Source organism: Acinonyx jubatus, chromosome E4, assembly GCF_027475565.1.
Source record: "Acinonyx jubatus isolate Ajub_Pintada_27869175 chromosome E4, VMU_Ajub_asm_v1.0, whole genome shotgun sequence".
Lineage (NCBI taxonomy): Eukaryota > Metazoa > Chordata > Mammalia > Carnivora > Felidae > Acinonyx > Acinonyx jubatus.
The window spans coordinates 46,740,069-46,767,862 of record NC_069395.1 but is presented as its reverse complement, the minus strand read 5'-3'; the positions used below and the strand labels follow the sequence as shown (position 1 = coordinate 46,767,862).

The following is a 27,794-nucleotide window of genomic DNA, read 5'->3' as shown; positions in this document are numbered from 1 at the left end:
GGGAGGGGGAGAGTTGGGGGGGTAAAAAAAAAAAAGCGGAAAGAAACAGTCATGTCGTCACGTGGGCTTAGTTTTCACTCATAAAAGGAAGGTTCTCTCCGTTAGCTTCCAGTTGTCAAACGACTTGCAGCGAGCGTCAGGAAACGCACGGGAACTTCGCACAGCGCCACCTTCAGCTCCGCCGCGGGAGCCCAAATACGGCAACGCCTCCGCCCTCCCGCGCTCCGCCCGCCGCCGAGATGCTTGCCCGCGCCTTGCTGTTCTGCGCCGCCCTGGCGCTCTGCCGTGCAGGTGGGTCTGGCTCCCTGCACCGGGGAACCCTCGGTACCGTAACCCCGGACGAGGTTCCGCTCTGACCTCCCGGGTCCTCCCGGTACTGTGAACAGTCCCGGAATGGAGACGATGTTTGACTTGGTAAAGAGGTTGCACCATTGGAGTCCAAGGGAACTGGGTGTATATCCCACCTTTTGCTACAAGCTCTGATCATCATGAGCCAGTTACTTAACCGGTGTGGGTCTCACGTTTCTCATCTTGCTAAATAGGAATAGTGATACTAATTTGCAGATTGTTATTACGGTAAGACAGGAACAATCAATGTATGTGAAATGTTTGTGTGTGGTGCCTACTATTAGAGAATAGGAATCAATATTTTAAAAACAAGCTGTTTTTACATTGAAATTTACCCTAAATTTACCCTTTAATTTTGAAAGTGCTACTTTTTTGAGCTCCTTAAAAATGCTGAACATCTAAAATGTTACTAAGAAAAAGCTTAGCAACATGACTAATGTGGTTGAATATTGTTACCCTTATTGTTGAATGGGAGTTGGTATTTTCATTATGATCATTGTATGTGACAGGTTAAAAAAACTTTTCCCATGACTACATGTATGTTTCTTGAATTTATTAATATAAAGTTGACCTATAGTATGTAAAACAACTAAATGTTTAAGTCAAAATTAAGAAACTAAAGAATGACTTATATACTGTCCTTACTTTTATTGTAGCAAATCCTTGCTGTTCCAACCCATGCCAAAACCAAGGTGTATGCCTGAGCATAGGATTTGACCAGTATAAGTGTGACTGTACCCGAACAGGATTCTATGGTGAAAACTGTTCAACACGTAAGTTTGCCCTTGGGTGCCCTCATTGGGACTGGGAATGTATCCAGTTATCACTTTACAAACTAGTACCTTATAATGGGTCCTGTTAATCTCTCCTTTTTTTTTTCCTTCTTTTTTGCAGCTGAATTTCTGACAAGAATAAAGTTATTCCTGAAACCCACTCCAAATACAGTGCACTACATACTTACCCACTTCAAGGGAGTCTGGAACATTGTCAATAACATTCCCTTCCTGCAAAATATAATTATGAAATATGTGTTGACATGTAAGTACAAGTCCCTTTCTAAGGTTTTTAGCTTCCTCAAAGAAAAATGCACTTTATAGAACTTTAAGTTATTAAACCTAATCCTGAAATATATTTTCATTCTTGTTATAAAATGACTTTAGTTTTCCTTCTATCTTAATGGCCAAAAATATTGACATCTCAGTTTCATCTGGTTTAGAAAGTTCTGTCTCACTTCGAATTCTACGTACAATCCTGTACACCTCTTCTAAATTCACTACTCTTGCCAGTTTATGAAGGAAGTGTGGTCCACTTGTTTACTAAATGTCCATGGGCCATAGCATTGCATCCATTAAAATAAATGGTTAATCTGGATTTGGGTGAGCAAGAAAATAACTTTATTTCTAAAGTGGGTTTCATGCCCAGGTATTCCTTCGTAGGCCTCTTATGCAGTAAGTAGATGATTATTTGAAAACTCAAGATGGCTAGATCATGTTTGGGTAAAGTATATATACTTTATTAAAGATGCATTTTATTTTATTTTTTTAATGTTTATTTTTGAGAGAGACAGAGCATGAGCAGGGAAGGGATAGAGAGAGAGGGAGACACAGAATCCGAAGCAGGCTCCAGGCTCTGAGCCTGATGTAGGGCTCAAACTCACTAACCCGGAGGTCATGACCTGAGCCAAAGTGGAAGCTTAACCCACTGAGCCACCCAGGTGTCCCAAAGTGCATTTTAATGAATCATTCTTTCTGATTTTTTTAGTACAAGCAGCAGTGAGACTTTAAAGTGTAACTGTTTTACAATGGGTTATCTTTGGTTGTTGGAATTCAGTTCAGTCTTTAGTGCCACTTTGCCCATTTTAAGTAAAAATGAACGTTGGTGTGTCTTGAGTATGGGAAAAATTAAAACAAAATTTTTGTTTTCTTGAAAATTTCAGCCAGGTCACATTTGATCGAGAGCCCACCAACTTACAATGTGGACTATGGCTATAAAAGCTGGGAAGCCTTTTCCAATCTCTCCTATTATACCAGAGCTCTTCCCCCTGTGGCTGATGACTGCCCAACACCCATGGGTGTGAAAGGTGAGTGTGTAGGGGGGGTAGAGAGGTGTTCATTGCAATAGGGACTAGATTGCTACCTAAAAAATTCAACACTGAACTGTAATTTGTTAATAAAAGCACTTTTTTTTTTTTTTTTTTTTTTTTTTTTGCTTTCTTATTGGGTATCTGTGGAGGGTTTTTGTTTTGTTTATTGTTGTTGTTTGATTGGTTTGTTTTGTTTTTTTTTTGAGAGTGTGACTTTCTGTAAACTATCCTATGAAAGTGAATGGGCATTTTGGTGTAATGTCTTCATGTTTTCAAATTCTTTCATTAATACTAGTTAAAATACTAGTTAAAATAGATAACATCATTCAATAAGGTGTTCCCTGTATCTTAGAATTTCCATTTGCATTATAACCCTGTTCACAATTGTATTTCTCCCACAAGTCCCCATTTACTATCTGCTTCCTTAATATGTAGATGAATTCTTATCTTAGCTTTCTCACTTTTCAGGCAAGAAAGAGCTTCCTGATTCAAAAGAGATTGTGGAAAAATTTCTTCTAAGAAGAAAGTTCATTCCTGACCCCCAAGGCACAAATATGATGTTTGCATTTTTTGCCCAACACTTCACCCATCAATTTTTCAAGACAGATCATAAGCGAGGACCAGCTTTCACCAAAGGACTGGGCCATGGGGTAAGACAGAATTAAATTGGAATTATAGCAAAAATCATACTGAGTGCTAATATTAAAGGCCATATACATATATATATATATATATATATATATATATGCTACACCAAATAATTACCCCTCTTTTTAAAAAATCCCCTGTCTATAAATGGAATTTCTATTCCAGAAATGTGTATTAATGGAATTTCCATTTTAATTCACTGGCTTAGTAAAAATACACACATGCACACACACATACATACATACAGATGTTATTATTATTTGTAATTTGGCTCTTATATTTTTAGTTTAAAATATTAGCACTGTAAAAACTTGTCTCTTCAAACTTTTGTTGGTACCCTGATTATGCTGCTATTATGAGATTTTTGCTGCATTATTATTCCTTGGAATTCAATGACACAGTTTCAATTTATCAGTAAGAATTTTATATTAATAATACATTTTCTGATGCTTATTAAAAGAAATACCATACACTTATAGTAAAGCATATTATATACTTATAGCCTCCATATGAGATACAAATATCTTTAAACACAAGAGACATATATAGGTTTGTGGTGTCAGTGGATAAACGAATTAATTTAGTATTTTGTGGCTGTGAGAAAAATAGGTATTTTATCAAACTATTTAATGATAAATGATATTACAGACACTTTGTAGAACTTCAACGGTAACAAATAAAATTTTTCCATAATCTTCCAGGTGGACTTAAGTCATGTTTATGGTGAAACTTTGGATAGACAGCATAAACTGCGCCTTTTCAAGGATGGAAAAATGAAATACCAGGTGTGTGCCATTTGAGTATTAAGAATTAATGATGAGTCACCACTTACCCATATTTTAGAATCTGTAGTGGTTAAAATTTGACATTTTTATTACTGTTATTTTTTTAGATAATCGATGGGGAGGTGTATCCTCCCACAGTCAAAGATACTCAGGTCGAGATGATCTACCCACCTCATGTTCCTGAACACCTGCGGTTTGCTGTGGGCCAGGAGGTCTTTGGTCTGGTGCCTGGTCTGATGATGTACGCCACAATTTGGCTGCGGGAACACAACAGAGTGTGTGATGTGCTTAAACAGGAGCATCCAGAATGGGATGATGAGCGGTTGTTCCAGACGAGCAGGCTAATACTGATAGGTAAACAAGAAGAGAAGTGAATTTAAATAAAACCCTCTTCCCCAGAGACAACTAGTTACCTTTGATATGTTTTAAGTAGTTCTGGGAGACTGTAGTCAATGTAAAATCACATGCTCCAGATGAATTCAATCCTTGAGCATGATTGGTAATAGAAATACCTTTTGTTTGGATGGTATAAAGGAAAAAATACAAGTGAATACTGGATTAACAGAATTGCATTTCAGCTGCTTGAAAGTTGGTAACCAGAGGATTAATGCTCTAATTTTTTTGTTTTGTGTAAATAGGAGAAACCATTAAGATTGTGATTGAAGACTATGTACAACACTTGAGTGGCTATCACTTCAAACTGAAGTTTGACCCAGAGCTGCTTTTCAACCAACAATTCCAATACCAAAACCGTATTGCTGCTGAGTTTAACACACTCTACCACTGGCATCCCCTTCTGCCTGACACCTTGCAAATAGATGACCAGGAGTACAATTTCCAGCAGTTTGTCTACAACAACTCTATATTACTGGAACATGGGCTTACCCAGTTCGTGGAATCATTCAGCAGGCAAATTGCTGGCAGGGTAAGCCTTATTATTGAAAAATGAAACAAAGGATTAGTAACTAGAATTTCTGCCACTGAAATGATTTTTCTTAAATTTACTGAAAGAGTAATTATTTTGTTAGTCAATTCTTTTCTTGAAAAAGAAGCCTACCTTTTTTTTGAAAAGTCTGAACTTGTAGTCTACAGTTATCAAATAGAAATATGCAGTCATCCCTTAAATATATTTTCAAAAACTTTCTATAATTATACAATCTATAGATCATAGAAATAAATATTCCTTAATTTTTTTAATGTGTATTTAGTTTTGAGAAAGAGAAAGGCAGAGTATGAGAATCCAAAGCAGAGAGCCCGACGTGGGGCTTGAAGTCATGAACTGTGAGATCACGACCTGAGATGGAGCTGTATACTCAACCCACTGAGCCACTCAGGCACCCCTAGAAATAAAATTTCTAAATTGGATAGTGTAGGTCTCAGCTGGGAACATCAGTCTTATCTACTTTGTACCCAAGGAATGAATGTTTTTAAGACAGAAATCACCATAAATATGCCTAAAAGTTTTGTCCTGTAACTTAATTCATTTTCCATAGGTTGCTGGTGGTAGGAATGTTCCAGCTGCAGTGCAGCAAGTAGCAAAGGCCTCCATCGACCAGAGCAGACAGATGAAGTACCAGTCTCTTAATGAGTATCGCAAACGCTTTCGGCTGAAGCCCTATACATCGTTTGAAGAACTCACAGGTGAGAAACTTCTTAAAAGAATCAAGGGTCAAATGGAAACAATAGAGAAGTTGAAAGCAAATTGAGCAAAGGATTAAAAGGATTAAAACTTTTTTTTGGTAAAGTTTTACATTGGTTGTATATCTGTCTTTGTCACCTTCACAGGAGAGAAGGAAATGGCTGCGGGGTTAGAAGCACTTTATGGTGATATTGATGCCATGGAGCTGTATCCTGCCCTTCTGGTAGAAAAGCCTCGCCCTGATGCCATCTTTGGTGAGACCATGGTAGAAATGGGAGCACCATTCTCCTTGAAAGGACTTATGGGTAATCCTATATGTTCTCCTGACTACTGGAAGCCTAGCACTTTTGGTGGAGAAGTAGGTTTTAAAATCATCAACACTGCCTCGATTCAGTCTCTCATCTGCAATAACGTGAAGGGCTGTCCTTTTACTGCATTCAGTGTTCAAGATCCACAGCTCACCAAAACAGTCACCATTAATGCAAGCTCTTCGCACTCTGGACTGGATGATATCAATCCCACAGTACTGCTAAAAGAACGTTCAACTGAACTGTAGAAGGGTATTAATCCTATTTATTTATTTATATGGACTATTTCTTTTAACTTAATTATTTAATATTTATGTTAAACTCCTTATGTTACTTAACATCTTCTGTTAAGGAGAAAGGGGTCATACTTGTGAAGATTTTCATGTCACTGCTTTAAAGATGTCATTCCTTCAGGTTAAAGGGGAAAACAGTTTTCATTCTTTTTTATAAACTGATGGGAAATGAGTTTGACATCCTTTTACTTGAATTTCAGTTTAAATTATTTATAATAACAAAAGCAAAGCTGTTTGGACATTTAAATGCTGGTCCAAGATGGCAAAATGCTGCAAGTTTTTTTTCCAGTGTATACCCTGGGATTTCCAGTGTATCCTCCATGATGCATTAGAAGCAACTACCTGCACCTGTTCCTTTTCTTTTCTTCTGTTAGCCATTGTACTGGGAGAAACTCTCTTCTGATCAGTTTACTCCTTCTATTTTGTTTTCTTGATTTTAAGATCTGAGTTCATCTTTCGGTGGACTCTATTTTCTTTCTTATCTTTTCCCTCTGTCTATATTTTCGTATCTGAACTTTTGCAAGTTTTCAGGAAAACCTCAACTCAGGACTACTAGTAACTTAGCTCCTCTTAACAAAAATGAAAGAGAAAAAAAAAACAGCCCTTATAAAAGCCTCTACAAAAGGACATACACTTATTTTAAGTGAAAAGCAGAGAACTTTATTTATAGTTAATTTTAACTAAGTGTAATGGAAGAAGCCTCTTTGTAGGCTTACATGTAGGCTTTGAACGCATTACAGAGAACTGCAGGGGGTTCTTGATAGAGGAAAGTTGTATTTCTATTCTAATGAATGTCCTTTCTTCTTGAAAAACAAAGCCAAACAATTCCTGAATAGTTCCCAGGAAGAACATGTTTCTTCTTTTCCACATCTCATTGTCAGCTGACATTTGCTGGTACTGTATACTACTTAATTTATTGAGGATTATTATTTATGTCTTGTTAGGACGTTATTATAAACTAGGTTTAGGCTGCAATCATTGATTTTTTTTTTCATTATGTGAGAATCAGTATATCTTCTTTGAGATTAACTCTCTGAATTACTATGTAAACTACAAGAAAAATTATTAGATTAAAATTTCTGAATAAATTTTCAGCAACCCAACTCTGGTATAATGAAATATGGAAGGTTTACCCACACACCAGCCCACAGAGAACACTGTGTCTCATTAGCCTGGATACACCACAAGACTGACCTTTTATACATTTTTTGAAGGACCTGTGGATCCTTCATTAATTCATTCAGCTATAACTTACTGAGGAGATGTGTGCAAAGCACTGTGAGTTTTAATATTTTTAAATCAAGCACTGATTACAGATGACATCAGTATTTGTAAATAATTGCAAAAGCATGTCTTTTAGGTAGAGAAATTGAGATTTCATTAAAGGAAATAACTCAGGGGATTTTTTAAGATTTTATGTTTAAAAATTTTATAGTTAATAAAGAAATGGTCAATATTAGAAGGGCTTGTATTAAAAACTGTTAACTTCATTGATTAAAAAAAAATTTTTTTTTATTGACATCAACCTGCTGACCAAACCTAGGAATTTGGAATATAATATACAAAGGTTCTGGTGCCTAAGACAAATGTGTATTTAAATTAACTTAATGTCAAATGTAACTGTTGAAACAAATGCCTGTTTATTTTTATACTATTTAAGAATGGAAAAATCTCTTCTACAATAAACTTTGACTGTTTCCATATATCTTTGTCATAAGACATATGATTTCTCTAAAGCGCCGCACTTAAACCATTGTCTTGCATTCTCCTATCTATTCCAAACTAGACTGAACCTTAACGAAATGGTTCTGCCCTCAGAGAGAGACTTTCTAGGGTCACTATTTATTATTCTTGTTCATTGCAACACTGAATTGGAAAATGTGTGCTTTGTGCTATAGGAGATAGCACCAAACTTGTTTTCATTGCCTAATCTAGAAGAAGGGAAGAAAACCAAGTACACCAAAAGCAAAAAGAAGACAAAATTGCTAAGGAGGTACAAAATTAAAAGGAAGTTCAAAGAGGGGGATGTTATGTTCAGTTGGGCAAATCATTAATACCTGGCTGATGGACTTCTGTTGTACTCCTAATGTTGATATTTTGGTAATATCTACATGGACCACCTACTTAATCCTGCCTGGCTTTTCTCTTCCTTAACCTTCTTCATTCCTGTGATACCTTCTTCCACCATTTCCTATGATTATCCATACGTTGATCTTATCATCAATTGCTGTACCATTTCCAAAATCTTGGTTTCAAGCATCTTCCTTGACTCACCTTCTAGCTCACCTATTTCAACACTCACACTTTAACATATAACTCTAACTTCACTGAGCCTACTGATCCATTGACCTCATCACTATTCATTACCCCACTTATCTCATTTCCTTCCGTAGGCATCGAGCTCAGTTTCCATTGCCCATCATTATATTCCCTCCTTCATTCTCTCCCTCTATTGTACTTTACTGGTGCAACGTCATTTCAGCCATCCTCCTAATCGGTTTATTTGACTTCTTACTAGCATTCAATGCAAATGCCTACAGTTTCCTTAGTGAAAGATTTTTTTTTCCTTGGTTTCATGGTCTGATACTCTCCTGGTCTTTCTCCACCTTCATGGAGTGCTATTACTCAGATTTTTTAAAAAAAATCTCTTCATCCTCCATTGTATAAATTGAAATGTCTTGATCCCCCTCTTTATCTGCCCTTATCTGGGTTAATCCCATACACACTCATAAATTGAGACATTAATTATAACTCCCAAATTTATGGCTGTAGAACCCATCTCCCAACTGTCAATGACAACCTATCCACTCAACTACATAAATTTAATAGCTTATTTTATAATCTCTGCCCTCTTGGCACCATATACCCAAAATAATAATCTTCAAAAGTTAGGTATACCACCATCTTCTTGTTCTCAAGCAAAAACCTCTCTTTTCATAATGCCCTTAGCCAATCCAGCAGCAATCTTGTTGACTCTAACCCACAAACAAATCCTACACCTGTCACCCTTTCTCTAACTCCAATACTACCAACCTAGTTGATGCAATTATCTCTCAATTGGTTTCCCTTCTTTTATTCTTTGCCTCATTCCAAACCATTTACCTTATAGCAATGAGACTGGTCATTTTCAAACATACATCAGATCGTGTTCCTCTCCTATTTGAAAAAGAGTGACTTCCTATTACACAGTGGACAAATCCAAACTCTTAACTATATCCTAGAAAATCTCAGTGATCAGTCCCCTGCCTAACTACCCAATCTCATCTACCATAATTTCCTACCCTTGTTCACTGTGTTCCCACCACAACTTTTTTCTGATTAGCTTACCACCAAGGGTTCTCAAGCTGTTGCCCCTGTTTAGAAAATTCCTTCTTCATATTTCCACATGGTTGGATCCTTCTCAACACCCAAATCTTGGCTCAAATTTCCCCTCTTAGAAAGGCCTCCTCCAAACACCTAAATTAAAGCAACTACTAAAGCTCTTTCATCTTCTTTCTGGCATTTATTTCTGTTATTACCTTGATTTGTATGTTTACTTATTATCTGTGTCCCATCACTAGAATTTCATGTCCAAGAAAGTAACAACCTGGTTTGCATCATTCACTGCTCTCAGAACAGTGTCTGATACTTAAAAGACATCACAAAATACTCAATAAGTGCTTAAGAGTAGGCTTCATGAAAGAAGCAGAATATGTGTTGATTCTTGAAGGAAGAGTAAGATCTTAGAAAGCAAAATATCCACTCTATAAAAATAGTTTGGCAGTTTCTTCTAAAACTAAAAATTCTCTTACCACGTATATTAGTATTCTATTCATGCTATGACAAATTACTACAAACTTCATGGATTAAAACAACAAAAATTTATTATCTATAGTGCTGGAGGTCAGAAGTAAGAAATAGATTGTATGAGTTAAGATCAAGGTGTCATCAGGGCTGTGTTTCTTCTAGAATCGTTAGGGGAGAATCTGTCTCTCACCTTTTCTAGCTTCCAGAAACCACCCACATTACTTGGCTCATGCTCCCTTTCTCTATCTTCAAAGCCAGAAGGGCATCATCTTTTAATATCTCTGACCCTGATCCTCTTGCCTCCCTCCCATAAGAACACTTTTTATCACTTTGGGCGCATGAAGGTAACCCAGGAAAATCTCTCTTCCTCAAGATCCATAATTTTTTTCCACATATACAAAGTCCTTTGTGTCATGTAAAGTAACATATTCACAAGTTCTAGGGATTGGTGCATGGAACTCTTTGAAGGACGATTATTTTACCTACCACATTATACAATCCAGTAATTGTGCTCTTGAGCATTTATCCCAGAAAAAAATCATGCAAAAGTCTCTACATGAAGGTTCATAGCAACTTTATCCATAATAGCCCCAGGCAAAATAATTCAGATATCTTTCAAAAGGTTAATGGTTAAACAAACCGGGGCAAACGGTGGTATATCCATATCATAGAGTACTATGCAGCAAAACAAATACAACTACTGATACATAAAACAAGTTGGATGGAACTCAAAGGAGTTATGTGAATGAAAAAAAACAAAGCCAGTCTTTCAAGTTACCTATTCTATGATTCTCTCTATATATAACATTCTTGAAATAACAAAACTATAAGGAAAGAAAACAGATCTGTGGTTACTAGATTAGAAATTTCAAGGTAGCTATAGTTATAAAAGGGTAGCATGAGGGAGACTTGTGCTGATTGAATATTTTTGCAACTTGATTGAGGTGGTAGTTACACAAAGCTACATATGTGCCATAATGGCATAGAACTATGCACACACACTCACACAAATACATGTATGAATGGGGAAATCTGAATAAGATCCATGGGTTGTACCAAGGTAAATTTCCCGATTTTGATATTGGACTATAATTATGTAAGATGTCAAAATTAGAGGAGGTGATATGAAGGTTGCATGGTACCTCCCTGTACATTTCTTTGAAACATCGTATGAATCTATAGTTATCTCAAAATAAAAAGTTAAAAGAAAAAAGGAAGAGATGTGATGCTATTCTTGGTGGCAAGAATAGGGTTATAGGCCATTTTTATATCATTTAGTTTTCCTAACCCTTATCCTAGACAATAGGATTGCCCTATCCTAGGACAATAGATTATCCTAGAGTGGACACCCAACCAAGCTGGGAAAGTAAAATTCTCTCTCACATAGTACTTGTATTGCAAGACATCGTTTGTTTATCAAGTTAAAATTTATTAGAAATGTTTGCTTCTCTTGCGGAACACTCTCAGAACAAGTTACTCACAATCCAAAGTTTTACTGTATATAGACATAGATATCTTCGACATGTGTTAGAACTTATTTAATAATTGTATTTCAAAAACTTAATATCACAGACTTAGGAAACCCAGAGCTGCTTTATTTCCTATAGTTATCAACAAAGCTGAGGTTAAAAAAAAGAAAGATTAGAAATAACAATTGTTCCCCAATTCCATCTCCAATTCCAATGTACTATTAAGGACTCAAACTTTTACAGAGCTTAGCCACAGTCTGGCTATGAAGTAGAGGGGAGTTGTTTAAGATAAACAGTAAACAGTTTGATAAATCACTTACTGCTTTTTAATTCAGACATAAGTCATTACTTCAAGGACTCTCAATAATTGGCATTCAAAAGTGATCGGATTGCTTTCACTGTAATAACTAATTTAAATGCAGGGCGCCTGTGTGGCTCCACCACTGGTTGAGCCTCCAACCCTGGGTTTCACAGTTGGTGAGTTCAAACCCCTCCTGGGACTCCGTGCTGACAGCACGGAGCCTGCTTGGAATTCTCTGTCTCCTTCTCTCTCTCCCCCTCCTCCACTTGTACACACACTCTCCGTCTCTCAAAATAAATAAACATTAAGAAAAATACATGTTTAAAAAATAATAATAATAATTAATTTAAATGCCTAAATTAAGCGAAATTTATTTCAGCATTCTACGTAAATTCACTCAGAAAACTAAACGGTCAAATTGCCTTTGAGCTGAAGCCATGGAAAAACTTCAGAGAAAAGATCGTTATTTGATAAAATAAAGATCACAGGAACAGTTATCTTCAGTTTACTTCCCAATTTGTTTCCTAGATGTCTCATCACTGAAACCAAACGAAAGAAGTTTAAGATTCGAGTTGGTCTTGTGCCTCAGCCTCTAATGCTTCCACTTCCCCTGCCTCTGTGTCTTCCTGCAAGTGAACCCTGTCCAGAGAGACTCACTTGCTCTTTCATGTTCCTGATTGTTCCTAATAGGTGATGTAGAAGCATCATAGCGTGACTTTCCCTGGCTATTACTCAATACCTGCGCATGATGACAACATTCACAAAACACAGGGTGGGGTATATTTTACATGCTCTTGAAGGAGTGTTTTCCACTTACACAGTACTCAGAAAGAAGCCAGAAGAAAGGCCAATTGGGTAAACAATCTTTCTCTGTAAGCAAAAAACAGTTGGAGATGATGCAAAGGGGAAGAATGTTTCTCTCACCCACACCCTGAAACCTACCACTTAAAATGTAAATTTTCTGTAACATTCTCATGGTGTATTTTATATAGACTTGACAACACTATTGAGTAATGTGCTAAACATCAGGCTACTGAAACGCTGTTTAAGTTGGAAGAAGCCTGCTTCAAAGACAGAGAATGAGAGCCTTTGAATCTCAGAAACAGTGTAATTGTATTAAAGCTCCAACTTTGGGGAATTGAACATCAAATAGATTGCTGTGGCTGCCCCTTATCTCGTATTAATTCTCTTTAATTATTTAAAAGGTGATATGTATCAAAAATATTCTTAATAAAGTGAATTAGCATAAATAGATTAACTCAGAACGTGACTTCTATTTTATGTTTAAAAATTTATGGCATCACTTGAAATAGCCAGAGATATTCATGGGAATTATAAAACAATTGTGAATTTCTAGACTAAATTACTGAGATCTTACAAGTCAAGAACATGACTTTTCACATTCCTGATGATAATAACATGGTGGTGGACTGGCTAGATGCTTACCGCCAGGGCATGGACTTTGCAGTCAGGCGAACCTGGGCTCTTCCAATGTCAGCAGTGTGGTTACTAAGAGTCCCATGTTCCTCACCTTTAAAAAGGTAAAATGGAGACAGTTATGCCTACTGTAACTCTAGGCAAATGACTTTTTTTTTTTTTTGGTTTTTGGTTATTTGTTTTTTATTTTTATTTACTTTTTTCTTTCTTTTCTTTTTTTTTTCTTTTGAAAGAGAGAGAGAAAGAGAGAAAGAGAAATAGTCCCAAGCAGGCTCCACGTTCAGCATGGAGCCGCACCTGGGGCTCGATCCCACAACCCCTCATGACCTGAGCCAAAATCACGAGTCGGACACTCAACTGACTAAGCCACACAGGCGCCCCCTCTTTTTTTTTTTTTAATTTCTCCATTTATATAATAAATAATGTTAATGATAGCATTGCACTGAGAAAATAAATCAGAAACAGTGGAAGTAATTTGAGGTTTTAACATTGACTTTCTGTGACATGAAGAATCAGAAATCTCTCTGAGTTTCATTTTCTTCAGTTTAGAGAAGGCTACATCATCTCACATCTGACTCCTAAGTTAACTTAATAACTACACATCCTGTAGTAACAATATACTTCTTGCTTTCTCAGTCAGTTTAATGGGTATAAGAGACTGGGTATAAGAAGGTTTACAGCTCAGGAAATGTCTATCCTGTCATACTATTATAAGAAACATTACTTAAAGTGTTTTTTACCTTGGTAGTTGTGGTAGACAGAATCATGCCCCCCACCTCCCCAAAGTTGTCCAAGTACTAATTACCGGAATCTGTCATATATTACATAACAAAGGCTGTGGATGGAATGAAGGTTGCTAATCATCTGACCTTAAAATAGAGATCATCCTGGATTACCTAATGTAATCATAAGAGACCTTTTATGTGAAAGAAGGAGGCAGAAGAGTCAGTGTCAGAGTGATGCAATATAAGACTTGACCAGCTATTACTGAAGATGGAAGAGAACCAAGGATGCAGGAACTTGGGAAGCCTGTATAGCTGGAAAGGGCAAGAAAACCTCTTCTCCCCTAGAGCCTCCAGAAAGGAAGGCACACCTCAATTTTAGCTCAGTGTGACCCATTTAGGACTTCCAAACTATAGCTCTGTGAGATAATAAATTCGAATTGTTACAGCAGCTGTAGGAAACTAACATAGTAGTTGCTGAGGACAGAGAAGAATAGATGGGGAGTAATGGGACCCACCTCCTATACTGGGAAGTATGTATATAAATTACTCAACATAGATACATACAGATGGTCCCCCACCTACAATGATTCAACTTAATGATTTTTCAACCTTATGATAGTGCAACAGTGATGTGCATTCACGAGGAATTGTACTTCAAGTTATGAATTTTGATATTTTCCTGAGCGATGCTCTCTTGTGATGCTAGGCAGCAGCAGTGAGCTACAGCTCTCGGATGTAATCACATTATAAGTCAAGAAGGATTTGTACAACAAATTGTATATTGCATGTCGAACTCAGTCTCTTTCTAGTACATGTTAATGTTATGGTCCCTTTTGGACCTGCTTCTTGTATCCCACATAGACTGGGAGGGTATGTGCTTCTTGCTTCAAAGCCCTTGTTATTTGTCTTAGGTCTTATCTTACACATTTGCTTTAAGTATAATCTTTAAGCTCATATAATCATCAGTGAATTGAATTTCTTCAGAGATTTCCCCTTTTTTTGGATTCTTGCTGCAAAAACTGGCTGTAGAGTTGATCATCTTTCTTACCTTTAGGCTCACTCTCTGCTATTTCTCTTTCAGATCAATCCCAGTCTATGTGTATGAATTGGAGGAGATTTTAAAGAACAATGTAGAATTTCTTTCTTGAAATTAAAATTGAAGATGAAAGCTTCTATGTTTATTGTAGCATTATTTATAATAGCCAAGGTATGGAAGCAACTCAGGTGTCCAACGATAGATGAATGGATAAAGAAGATGTGTATATATACATGGTGGAATATTACTCAGCCATAAAAAAGAGATCTTGCCATTTGTGTCAACATGGATGGACCTAGAGGGTATTGTGCTAAGTGAAATAAGTCAGACAAAGAACAATATCATACAATGTTACTTGTATGTGGAATCTAAAAACCAAAACGAATAAACAAAGCAACCAAAAGCAGAAATAGACCCATAAATACAGAGAACAAACTGATGGTTGCCAGAGGGGAGGATGGGCAATGTGGGTGAAGGGGAGTGAGGGCAGTAGGAGATACAGCCTTCCAGTTATGTAATGAATAAGTCATGGGATAAAAGGCACAGCACAGGGAATATAGTCAATAGTATTGCATGGTAGCAGATGGTAGCTATACTTGTGGTGAGCATAGCATAGTACAGAGTTGTTGAATCACTATTATATATCTGAAACTAATGTAACATTATGTGTCAACTATACTTCAATTTAAAAAAAAATTGAAAATGAAAGCCTCCACTTGTCCACTTGCAAAATAAGTGCAACGCTGCTAAATTTCATCCTTTCCCCAACATAATGTCAACTCATAATGAGAAAAAACTGATTAGATACTTCATGCCCAATATCCTGCAGCTTTAATAAGGTTCAGAAGGAGGCAAGTCAAACTGGGCATAGTGAAATTAAAAAAAAAAAGTTTTTAGAGTCAGAAAAAAATTGTGTGTTCAATAAATTTACCTCTCTTCAACTCTTCCTTATTATTCTGTATTTTACTGAGTCTTTATTACAGAATTATGGTATTCATTTTTCTATTCTTAGCATGAAGCTCAGTACTTTGAACATCCAAAATACCTCTTACTAGCTTTTTTTTGAGTGGATATGCCACATCTACCCTCAAAAGAGACTTTCAAACCAGAAAACTACATCACTCTGGTAAGATAGAGTCTTACCATAGTCTGTCATAGTGCTGTCATAGACCGTTTTTAAATCTGATAAAAGCTATGCACCTAAAATAAAAAAATAGGAACAACACAAAAATTGTCATACAGTTTCAAATAGTTCTTTAAGCTCTTGAACATGACCCAAGTTAAGAATCTTAGGGCAGTGGATTCTTCTGTAGTAGAAGGGAATCTGTAACAACTTAGAAAAGACTGAAGAGACATATACAAGGAGAGAAGGTAGTAATGTCCCAGAAAATGCTTTCAACTGAGAATCAAGTTTTCCCATGAATTTACTTAACAAGTTATTTAAAAGGTTTTTGGTAGAAAACACCAAAGGAAAGCTTTATCTTCATAATTTTTAGGTCTCTTTTAATCTTGAGTTTCCCATCATTCTCTATGGATCTTTTTCTGGTTTATAAAGTGAGGGGGGTGCTGTTATGCACTGAATGTATCTTCCCCAAATCCGTATGTTGAAGTTCTAACCCCAAGTGTGGCTATAGTTGAAGATGGTGCCTCTAAGTGAGTCATTAAAGTTAAACAAAGTCATGAAGTTGGGGTCCTGATCTAATAGGATTATCTCTAGTTGGTACATCCAGAAGTGGAATATTATTCAGTGCTAAAAAGAAAGGAGATATGAAGCCATGAAAAGACATGGACAAACCTTAAATGCGTATTGCTAAGTGAGAAGGTGGCCTTCTATAAACCAGGAAGAGAACCTTTATAAGTAACCGACTTGGCTGGCACTTTGACCTTGAACAGTGAGAAATAAATTTCTGTTGTTTAAAAGACTCAGTCTGTAGTATTTTGTTATGGCAGCCCAAGCTGACTAATACAGTTGGAAAAACCCCAAGATTTTAGTATAGTTCCTATTTCCATAATGGAATGAATCTCTACTTAGTCAAATCTAGGCCCAAGAAGCAACTATAGATGGGCATACCTTGCATCTTTTGCAAAATTATTCCTTGGGGTGTCCCATATTAGGTTTCCTATATTTGGTAGACTTTACTGTCTCTGAATATACCTTTACCAATGAGAAAAAAAATTGTGCCATATTGATTAATTATTTAGAAAGAAGGATGCATCATTTAAAATGCCTTTGAATGTATCACTTTAACACAGTGGTCTGAATATAGCAATGTGAATCACTATCTTTCCTTGGCCTTTTTTTTAATTAAAAAAAATTTTTTTAATGTTTATTTTTGAGAGAGAGACAGAGAGAGACAGAGCACAAGTGGGAGAGGGGTAGAGAGAGAGGAAGACACAGAGCTGTCAGCAGAGGGCCAGTCAGGAGGCCCAAACTCAGGAACAGCGAGATCATGACCTGAGCTGAAGTTGGTCACTTAACCAACTGAGCCACCCAGGCACCTCTATTCCTTGTCATTTGTAATCAAAAAGTTGAAGAACAGGATTGTTCTTGCATCCACAGTCATGGCTAGGTTAGGACATTCTAATGTCTTAAATGAAGGAAAATACGATAACTTGAAAAAAAAGATTATTTTTACGGAAAATGTACCAATAAAATGAACACATTTAACAAATATTCTATCAGGTGCCTCCTCTTTCAGTTACTTGATAGTTATCTTAAAATCCTTTTTTTCCTTTGCATTATGAGACAATAAATCTAAAAACAAAAGATTTTTAAATCACTGAAAACACATCCTTGAACCATGCCACAACTTTTGTGTTGTAAAATGGTTTCAACAATTACATGTTCACCTCTCTAAATTTTTTTTTTTAATTTTAGGTAGAAAACTTTCATTAAAAATTTTCCAATCTAGGGGCGCCTGGGTGGCTCAGTTGGGTAAGCATCTGACTGTGGATCTCAGCTCAGGTTATGATCTCACATACATCGAACCTTGTATCAGGCTCTGGGCTGACAGTGTGGAGCCTGCTTGGGATTCTCTGTCTCCCTCTTTCTCTGTCCCTCCCTTGCTCACACTCTCTTTCTCTTAAAAAGAAATAAACTTTAATTTTATTAAAAAAAACATTTCCAATCCAATGACAAAAATTGTTCAACTTCGTGAATAAAGTAGTAAGCCTGTAGAATATCTATCATGGACATTCACTATATCACTCAAAATAAAACATATGGGGGTGGGCACCTGGGTGGCTCAGTCAGTTGAATGTCCAACTTTGGCTCAGGTCATGATCTTGTGGTTTGTGGGTTCAAGCACCATATCGGGTTCACTGCTGTCAGCCTATCAGGCAGAGCCTGCTTTGGAACCTCTGTCCCCTTTTCTCTGCCTCTCCCCTGCTTATGCTCTCCCAAAAAATAATTTAATAAATAAATAAAACATTTGGTTGCCATTATCTTCATAGGGCAAGATACTGATAATTTTATAGTGTCTATTTTCTCACATAAAATAGAAAAAGAACATAATTTCATACGGAAATTATAAAACCACTAGTTATAAAATCATATTCATAAGAATCAATAGAAAAATTGTGTCAAATGTTCCTGACTCGAATTATAACTACGTACAAAAATAATAGAAGGAAAAGTAAAAGAGGTAAAAGAAGGCACACTGCTCTGTTCTAAAGGCAAAAAGCACCTCTTAAGTTTGTTGAAAAAAATTAACAAAATGTTAACTGTGTCCAAGTGTACAATTTTATTCAATATTTATATAATTTAATTTGTTAGAAAAATAATTTGACTTTGTTTTGTCCTATTATAAAAGTTTCATTATAAATTGGGTGATATATAAATTTACATATGCTTTATGTAAAATTTTTTGTAGTCATATTAATTGATTTAAACTCAACATGTTCCCAAAGATAATTTTTTTTAAATGTTTATTTATTTTTGACACAGAGGGAGACAGAGCACGAGTGGGGGAGGGGCATACAGAGAGGGAGATGCAGAATCTGAAACAGGCTCTGGGCTCCGCTCTGAGCTGTCAGCACAGAGCCCCACGTGGGGCTTGAACCCACAAACTGTGAGCTCATGACCTGAGCTGAAGTCGGACGCTTAACCGGCTGAGCCACCCAGGTGCCTCTCCCAAGGATAATCTGATGCTGCTTACAACAATTAGAAACGATAGGAGCGCCTGTGGCTCAGTCGTTGAGCGTCTGACTTTGGCTCAGGTCATGATCTCACAGTCTGTGGGTTCGAGCCCCACGTCAGGCTCTGTGCTGACAGCTCAGAGCCTGGAGCCTGTTTCAGATTCTGTGTCTCCCTCTTTCTCTGACTCTCCCCTGTTCATGCTCTCTCTCTGTCTCAAAAATAAATAAACGTTAAAAAAAAAATTTAAAAAAAAGAAATGATAGAAAAAAGTTAATAATAAACAGATGAAAACTAATAACGGAGACTAAAGCAAAAAACAAAAAAGAAAAAGGAAAGAAAAAAAATTAAGCTAACTTTATTCTTTGACAGCAGTTTTTCAGGATATTTTTCATTAAGTTAGTGGTTTTGAACAGCGTAATTTGTGATGGGCTAGGGAACAGTTTGACAAAAGACAGAGATTGTCCAAAAATGATTGTTGCTTAGAAAACTTCTGAGCAAAAGTTATCCATATAATATTATAATTTATTTCTGTTAAAGTAATTCTATCCAGAGCTGAAGTTGTACAGTCTCAGTACATAGATAGATCTTCTGAGAATAAACATTTCTAAAGTAGGAACAGGTTGATGCCCTATTTCTCAATTATATGAGAAAGGAGTAAAACTAGAAAGGAATTCTGCATTGTTGTAATGAGATATGGACATTCTGTAACATATAAATCTTTAAGAAGTACATATGCTGATGATGCTTGGCAAGACATGATACCAATGGCTTTACTCTCCCAAAACAGCAAGTCTTATAACAATAATAATGTATCCAAGTTTTTGTGAATCAAATTTATGTCCTCTCTGTTTTAGTCAGGGTTTGCCAGAGACAGAGACTAATAGGAAATTATATACATATATATTTATATATATAATATAATATATTTATATTAATTATATTTATATATAATATAATATATAATATATATATATTTCCTGGAGAGACCCAGGAAAGCCCATGGTGTAATTCAATCTGATTCCAAAGGTCTGAGGACCAGGGAAGCTGATGGTGTAAATTCCAGTCTAAAGGCCAGAGAGGATGAGATGAGATTACTCAACTCAAGCAGGCAGACAGAAATATAAAGGGGCAAATACCTCCTTCCTCGGTTTTTTGTTCTATTTAAGCCCTCAACAGATTGGATGATTCCACCCCCATGAGGGAGGGCAATCTACTGAGTCCACCAATTCAAATGCTAATTTCAGCTGGGAACACCTTCATATACACACTCAGAAATAATATTTAATCAGCGCCAGTCAAGTTGACATAAGATGTTAACTATCACACTCTGTAACATCCAAAATTTTTGAAGAACCAGAGATACTGAAAAGAGATGCAAGTATTGGAAATAAAGACTACCTTCTAATACCTACCATATTTCATAGAACCTAAGATGCTATGCAGTCAATGATGAACCATTATTTTATGTATAACCAAGAAAATGAAAAATGTGCCAGTTAATTGTAAGATGCTGTCAATAATAAAATACATACTAGTTTCTGGCATGTAAAATGCAAACATAAGTGTGCATCTAAGAATCTATGAAATATTGCTACAAAATTCATGCTTACTGTTTGAAATTTGCTACCTGTACAAATCACTTTCAGAAACAAGAAAGCCAGGGCCTAGAAATATCATTAAATGTGATGAAATGTGAAAGACACTTGTGTCCTATTTGATGCTTCTAAATTACCAAAGAGAATATATCAACCAAAGGGATGTGCTCTGTGTAGTTCAGAAAGGGGTGACTTGACAAGCAAAAATGTGTCTGCAGCATTACTGATACAGTTTTAAGGTAAAACAGAACTCTGACCCACTGGGAAATCACATCCCCAGGGCACCGTATGAATATAAATCCCCTGAATCTGCAATTCTATTACGAAACTCAAACTTTTATTTTATCAAGGAGAAAAATATAGTTGTAATATTGAGGGGATATCAGCAGACTATTAAGTTTCTAATTTGCAGAGTTAAAAATTGCTTTTTAAAAAAGTATGTACATATACATGTATGTATGTGTGTGTATTACATAGGAAAATCAGTCTGTATTTCCATGAATTTAGGGGACTACAAGCCAGTGGAATTGAAAGAATTCTGGTAGCAAATGATCTCCCTGGATGTTTTCGTAACTTAAAGCAATTAATCACCCTATTCAAACCATATGGACTCCTGAATCCCATTAGGCCGAATCCTAGTGTTTACAAAATATTGAGGGAAGGGACGCCTGGGTGGCTCAGTCAGTTAGGTCTCTGACTTCAGCTCAGGTTATGTTCTCACAGTTGGTGGATTCAAGCCCTATGTCAGGCTCTGGGCTGATAGCTCAGAGCCTGGAGCCCATTTCAGATTCTGTGTCTCCCTCTCTCTCTGCCCATCCCCCGCTTGTGCATGCACACACTCGTTCTCTCTCTCAAAAATAAATAAATAAGCATTATAAAAACATTGAAGGAATATTAAAAGACTATGGAATCAGAAGAAGAATTGAACTTCAGGATTAAAGGGAGGGGTATACTAGCAGGATTACTTTTACTGCATGTTATGAGAGGAAAAAAGCCAGTCCTAAAATCTGCACTAATTGTAGGCACTGATCACAAACACAGGACCACCCATGGAGAACCAGAATATAAATTTGTTTTCATTATAACTCTAGGGTTTTTTTGTTTTTTGTTTTTGTTTTTGTTTTGTTTTGTTTTGAGGGGTTGCAGTGTGAACACTTTAGGTAAAGGGTGGGTGTGGAAATATTTATAAAGGAACATAAATAAAATGAGTTCTTAAGTAACTTCCTCTGAATGAATCTGACTAATCTTGCCAATGTTTTCCTGGCTTCCACGCAATCTTTATCAAACCAGGAAGTGGGTCAGCCAGACCTGGGGCAGACAAGACAATCAGTTGGTATGTAAACAACTGAAAGACTTCTGTAAATCAATAGGGGACTTATAATATTTCTTAGACTCCAAGTCCCTCCCCACCTTTTCATCTTCCTTTACCCTGAATTCATTGGTACAATTAGGTATGCACACAAATCAAGAGTTTGAAATACTAAAGAGCAGTTTAGTAAGAAAGTAGAGATTTTCAGCACTGCAAAATACATCTACCATGAAGCTAAACAGAGGAGAAATATAATGCTTTGTTTAAAATATGATTCTTCCTAGCTTGATCCTAAGAGTTGCCATTTATAAATAGCCTGTTTTAGTCACAGGTAAGTATGATGGGCTATTTCTTTGAATAAAGTAGCAAATCCTACAGGTATGGTCTGCCAACTCCTTCATCCACATTATCTTTGGACAATCCTTAATTAGACCTTAAGGATTTTGATACACGGCTCAGAGTCTTGCACATCTGCACCTCTCCCCCATCAAAGCTCTTGAAGATTATAAGGACTGTGCAGCTAACCCATTCAGTGATCTATGATTTTCAGTATTACTCCATTTCAGCCACCATCCACCACTTTCCAAAGCAACCATTATCATCTAGCTCTGTAGTAGCTCAGAAAATTTAACCCATGATATTTCCACTGACTTCTGTACTTCTCTCCCACCTTAACTCATACCTCATTACATTCCTACTTCATGTAGACCCTTATTCCTCGATTTTATTTCAGTCAGTCAATCTTCTTTTGAATTTCCTTTCTTTCTGATCATACATTCTCACCACCCAGAGATAACTATTCCTAATACTTTGGTATATAGGGACATTGCAATATTATTGTAACTTGAACAGAAATTTTGTTTCTTTTTGTATGAATTCAAAACCATGAATCCTTTATTGCTTATAATTTTAAATTTCGATGAAAACTCCCTCACTGTGAGGGTCTACATTCTATTCCACTAATTGGAGAGCTTTGCACTTCCCATCTGGGCCTTCAATGCCTCAGCAGTTCAGTGACAGAAAACTCTTTACAAACTAATAGCTAAGATGCAGCAGGGAAGGCAGGTGGCATAGGGTAGACAGATAAACAGGACATCAATTGGCTCACTCCCCAACCCTCCCTTAGCAAAACCCCTACTTTAATTAATATGTTCAGATAAGAAACTCTGACTTTCTTAAAAAATAATGCTCTAAAATGAACCAATCATCAAATAAAAAAGTTTGTAGAAATTAAACACATGATGCTAATAGTAAATAATTCACTATATGTAGAAAGCTAAACTCAAGATAATAAAAGATATGTGAGGGAAATGGGAAATAAAAGATAAAAGAATTAGAGAAGTCCAAGAGATCCAACTTCTAGTACGTGGGAGGTATGCAAAGAGAAAAGAAAAATATAGGAAGGTGCCTAGGTGGCTCAGTCAGCTGAGCGTCCAACTCTTGATTTCAGCTCAGGTTATGGTCTCAGAGTTCATGAGTTCGAGCCCCATATTAGACTCTGTGCTGGCAGCATGGAGCCTGCTTGAGATTCTCCTTCTCTCTCTTTCTGTCTCTCTCTACCCCTCCCTGCCTCTGTCTCTCTCTTAAAATAAATAAATAAAAGAAATTTTAAAATATAGGAGAATTTTACTTTATAAATTTTAAATTATAAATAAAATGTCTTATAGTGAAAAAGAGGTTAAAGAGTACCAGCCTGAAAACAATCTCAAACTATAGTGTTACAAAATTTTGGAACACTAGTGAGAAAGAAGAGAACCTAAAAGTATCCAGAGAAAAAGGGAAAGTTAAGTTACAATTGAAAGAAAAAAAGAGATGGCATTGGACTTCTCAGAAACAGCAGCAGTAGACACCAGGAATCAGTGGAAACATACGTGTTAAATCCTGAGGGAAGGCTATTTTCATGATGAAATTCTGTAGCTCGCCAAATTCCAGTTAAGTGTGAGGCTAAATGAGGTTTTTTTTCAGACATGCAAGTACCAAAAAAATAAAGTGAAAAAAAAAAATGTACCTCTTAAGTAGTCCGTTATAAGGAACTATTGGATGATTGCTACAGTTAAAATAAGGGCATAAAACAAGAAAGAGGAATATAGTAGGTCTTGTTAAACTAGGTAGCCTAAATAGAAAAGTGACAAAATTCAGTTCCACTTTTGATGATAAATCTTAAAGAGCCAGGATGAGACATTCAGCAGGTCTAGAAGCAACTGCTTAAATTGGAACAAGATGACAAAGGGCTTGGGGGTTGTCTCCAGAAAACCTATGGAATTGAGAGATTATCTGTTATGTTTGAGACAGCAATTTGATAAACAGAATATTTGCCAAAACGGAGCACAGATGTTAAAAACAAGAAAACTAAAAACTAAGCAACTGAAAAAGCTAAGTAAATTTGAAAGAAAAACTAAATTTGGGCCAGACAAGAAAAGCTGATTAAGCTGTAAGTACACTGCTTGGTTCTGAGTTTTTATATAGTCACAATAATGTGAACATTCTGTTGATGTGACCACAAATTGTGATAAAGTTAGATTAGGATGATGGGAGAAGAGATAAACAGAAAATAAGAGAGCAAAACACTTATCTGCACTATAAGAAATTAATAGAAAATGTATAAAATTGATAAACCAAGAAATGGTATCATATCTAGAAATTTATTTTTATTTTTTAAAATACTTATGTATTTTAAGAGAGAATGCAAGCAGGGTAGGGGCAAAGAGGGAGGGAGAGAGAGAGACTCCCAAGTAGGTTCCTCACTGTTGCACACAGCCTGGTGTGGGGCTTGAACTCATGAACCGTGAGATGGTGACCTGAGCCAAAATCAAGAGTCAGCCGCTTAAATGACTGAGCCACCCAGGCACCCCAGTATATCTAGAAATTTAAAGATTAATCCTAAAATTAAAAACTAAGAACTAAAACAGGTTGTTTCAGGGGAGTAGTAATGGTTCAGATAGAGACAGTTCTTCTCTTTGTGACTTATTTGATAAGCAAGTTTTGTGCATTTGCAATATCAGTAAAATTATAGTTAATTTAAAAATAAGCTACTTTAGGGGCACCTGTCTGGCTCAGTCAGTACAGCACCTGACTCTTGACCTCAGGGTCATGAGTTTGAGTCTCACATCGGGTGTAGAGATTACTTTTAAAAATGCATTTAAAAAAGTTACTTCACATATTTTTCATTTATAAGAGGGTGGAAACTGAATATAATCTTCTAGAGGTAACACAGAAGGAGAAGCAAGGGTAATTTGGGAGGAATGATGATGGTTTCATTTGGGGGCATGTTCACAGGCTGGAATTGTTGGACATGACACCAAAATCTAAATCTGCAGACCATGCCTTTGACCTTCAGCCTCATATGTCTGATGGTCTGCTGACCATATTTCCTTAGATGTCTTCTTCACCATTATCTCAAGTCAGCCTTATCAAAACTAACTTGATGATCATCACTATCTCCACATCACCACTCTTGTATTCTCTCTCTCATTTGGTAGCATTATCATCAACCATTCACCCAACCTAGAAATATGGAGTCACCTTTAACTACTCCCTTTAACTCACTCGTGAAAGACATTTTCCAAGTTCTGCTAATATTACTACCTAAAATTTTTTAATATGTACTTTTACCCATTTTCACTTGTCTAATTCAGTATTTCTTCATTCAAAGCCTGAGTTACAACACTCTGTTCATAATGTTATCTCCCTCAATTTTATCCTTCATTTAATCACCAGTGATCTTAACTATGTTTACACTTCTACAAAACCAGTGGTTCTTAAACCTGTTATATGTGTATGTGCATGACCAATTTTAGAAAAGGAAAATGTTTAGTGATATTAATTTAAGAACAAAAAGACTCAAGGTGCCTGGGTGGCTCAGTCCATTGAGTGTCTGACCCTTGATTTCGGCTCAGCATTGGTTCCCTTGGTTCTCAGTCTTTCAAACTACACAACTGGCTTTCCTGGGTCTCCAACTTCCATAGATGTATGTGCATATGTGTATGTATATGTATATCAAGCCCCGTATCTGGCTCTGCACTGATAGTGTGGATCCTGCTAGGGATTCTCTTTCTCCCTCTCTCTCTGGCCTCCCCCATTTGCGTGCATGCACATGTGCGTGCACATTCCCTCTCTGTCTCTCTCAAAATAAATATTTTTTAAAAAAAAAGAATAGAGGGGCGCCTGGGTGGCGCAGTCGGTTAAGCGTCCGACTTCAGCCAGGTCACGATCTCGTAGTCCGTGAGTTCGAGCCCCGCGTCAGGCTCTGGGCTGATGGCTCAGAGCCTGGAGCCTGTTTCCGATTCTGTGTCTCCCTCTCTCTGCCCCTCCCCCGTTCATGCTCTGTCTCTCTCTGTCCCAAAAATAAATAAAAAACGTTGGAAAAAAAAAAAAGAATAGAAAGACTCAAGGAACTCTGAATACTTCGGTAATCATTACAAATCAATTATTAGCACACTGTCACAACAAATGTCAAATTACATTCATTTATCCAATCAAAGATTAGTAACCAAGCACTCACTACTATGTGCCAGAGGGTGTGGGGGATACTGCAATGGCCAAAGCATTTGACTCCTTGCTTTTATGGAGCATACATTTCAGTGAGGGTGGACACATAATTAACAAAGAAACAAATAGGTAGTGACGAGTACTATAAAGAAAGCACACAAGTTTGGGTAGGTTATTTTAGTTAGGGAGGGCAGTAAAGGCTCAATGATTTGGTGACATCTGAACAGAGACTTGAAAGAAGTTGAGAGTGCCATGTGGGTATTTGAGAAAAAGGTGTTTCAAAAAGAGGAAACAGAATGTACATTCTGAAGTAAGGGTGCTTGGAGTATTTGAGGAACAGCAAGAGCCCAGTTGGAGTGGAGTTGGGCAAGAAGGAAACTGATAGAAGATGAGGTCAGAAAGGAAGACATAGGCTTGGTCATCTAGGACCTCATAGGCCATGGTGATGACTTTGGATTTATCCTAAATGTGATAGAGAGTCTCTGGGAGCTTTGAACAGAGGTGTGACACGTACTGATTACACATTGTGGATCTTTCTACTCTTTTAATTCTTATAAATCACAGCATCCGACATCTCTTCTGTCCTGTTTCTGCTGACTTAGTAAAGAGAAGGATCTCTCTGTTTGTTGATTTAATGGTATGAGTTTGGGAGGAGAGGAAGAATAGTGGATGCAAGTCTTCAGTCCAGATGGAGGACTGTCTTAATGTACAAACAGCCTAGAATAGAGATATTGAATTTTTTAGGAAACCTATTGTTGATTGAGAGATTCTACCAATTTACAAGTCTTTGACTTTATATTAAGATACATAATATTAATATGCCTAATGTAAATATACAAAAATAACATGCATTCTGTCTTCCCACCCCTGCTCTGGGGTACATCACAAAGCATTCCTGAGTTGACTGACAATGAAGAGTATTATGCACAAATTATTTTTTTCCCATTGTGGACTAGTTTTTCCATGTGGCAAGAAAGATGGTTGATGGGTATTTCCTAATTATATACTTCCATCTCCAAGACCCAGAAGAGAAATCCTCTTCTCTAATTTCAATAAAAAACTCCAAAATGAAAGCCTCTGGTTGGCCTGGCTGGGATCACATGTTCATTTTTGGCTCAATCACGTATCTAGAGGAATGAATGAGTCACTCTGACAGGCTAGGTACAAATCAGATACCCAACCCAGCCCTGGGGAGAAGATACTACGATGGATAGTTGAGCAGGAAGGGGAGGGAAAACCAGACAGATAAAATATATAAGCATCTACTATATATGGTATACAAAATCTTTGACAATCTGAAGACTGCTTACCTCTACGGCCTTATCTTCTTCCACTCCTTAAATCAGATTATACTCCGGAAGTACAGCAGAATAGCTGGAATGAGCTTTAAAATGAGCAGATCCAGG

The 27,794-nt window shown here is 36.7% G+C and overlaps 1 protein-coding gene and 1 long non-coding RNA gene across 2 annotated transcripts; one reads left to right on the top strand and one right to left on the bottom strand.

The window, feature by feature from the left end:
• Window positions 1–97: 97 nt before the first annotated feature.
• Window positions 98–7,807, top strand: PTGS2 (prostaglandin-endoperoxide synthase 2). The gene is made up of 10 exons (XM_015063273.3): window positions 98–291; window positions 1,005–1,121; window positions 1,243–1,386; window positions 2,285–2,428; window positions 2,900–3,081; window positions 3,781–3,864; window positions 3,972–4,218; window positions 4,503–4,789; window positions 5,358–5,505; window positions 5,650–7,807. Exons 1-10 carry the CDS (start codon window positions 240–242, stop codon window positions 6,057–6,059), a joined length of 1,815 nt encoding a protein of 604 aa, XP_014918759.2. The 5' UTR covers window positions 98–239; the 3' UTR covers window positions 6,060–7,807.
• On the bottom strand, window positions 238–27,794 carry LOC113603810 (uncharacterized). Its single transcript, XR_003425519.2, has 4 exons — window positions 27,699–27,794; window positions 13,107–13,191; window positions 4,036–4,211; window positions 238–1,352 (listed from the first exon to the last, which is right to left on the bottom strand). It is a non-coding gene; the product is annotated as an uncharacterized LOC113603810 (long non-coding RNA).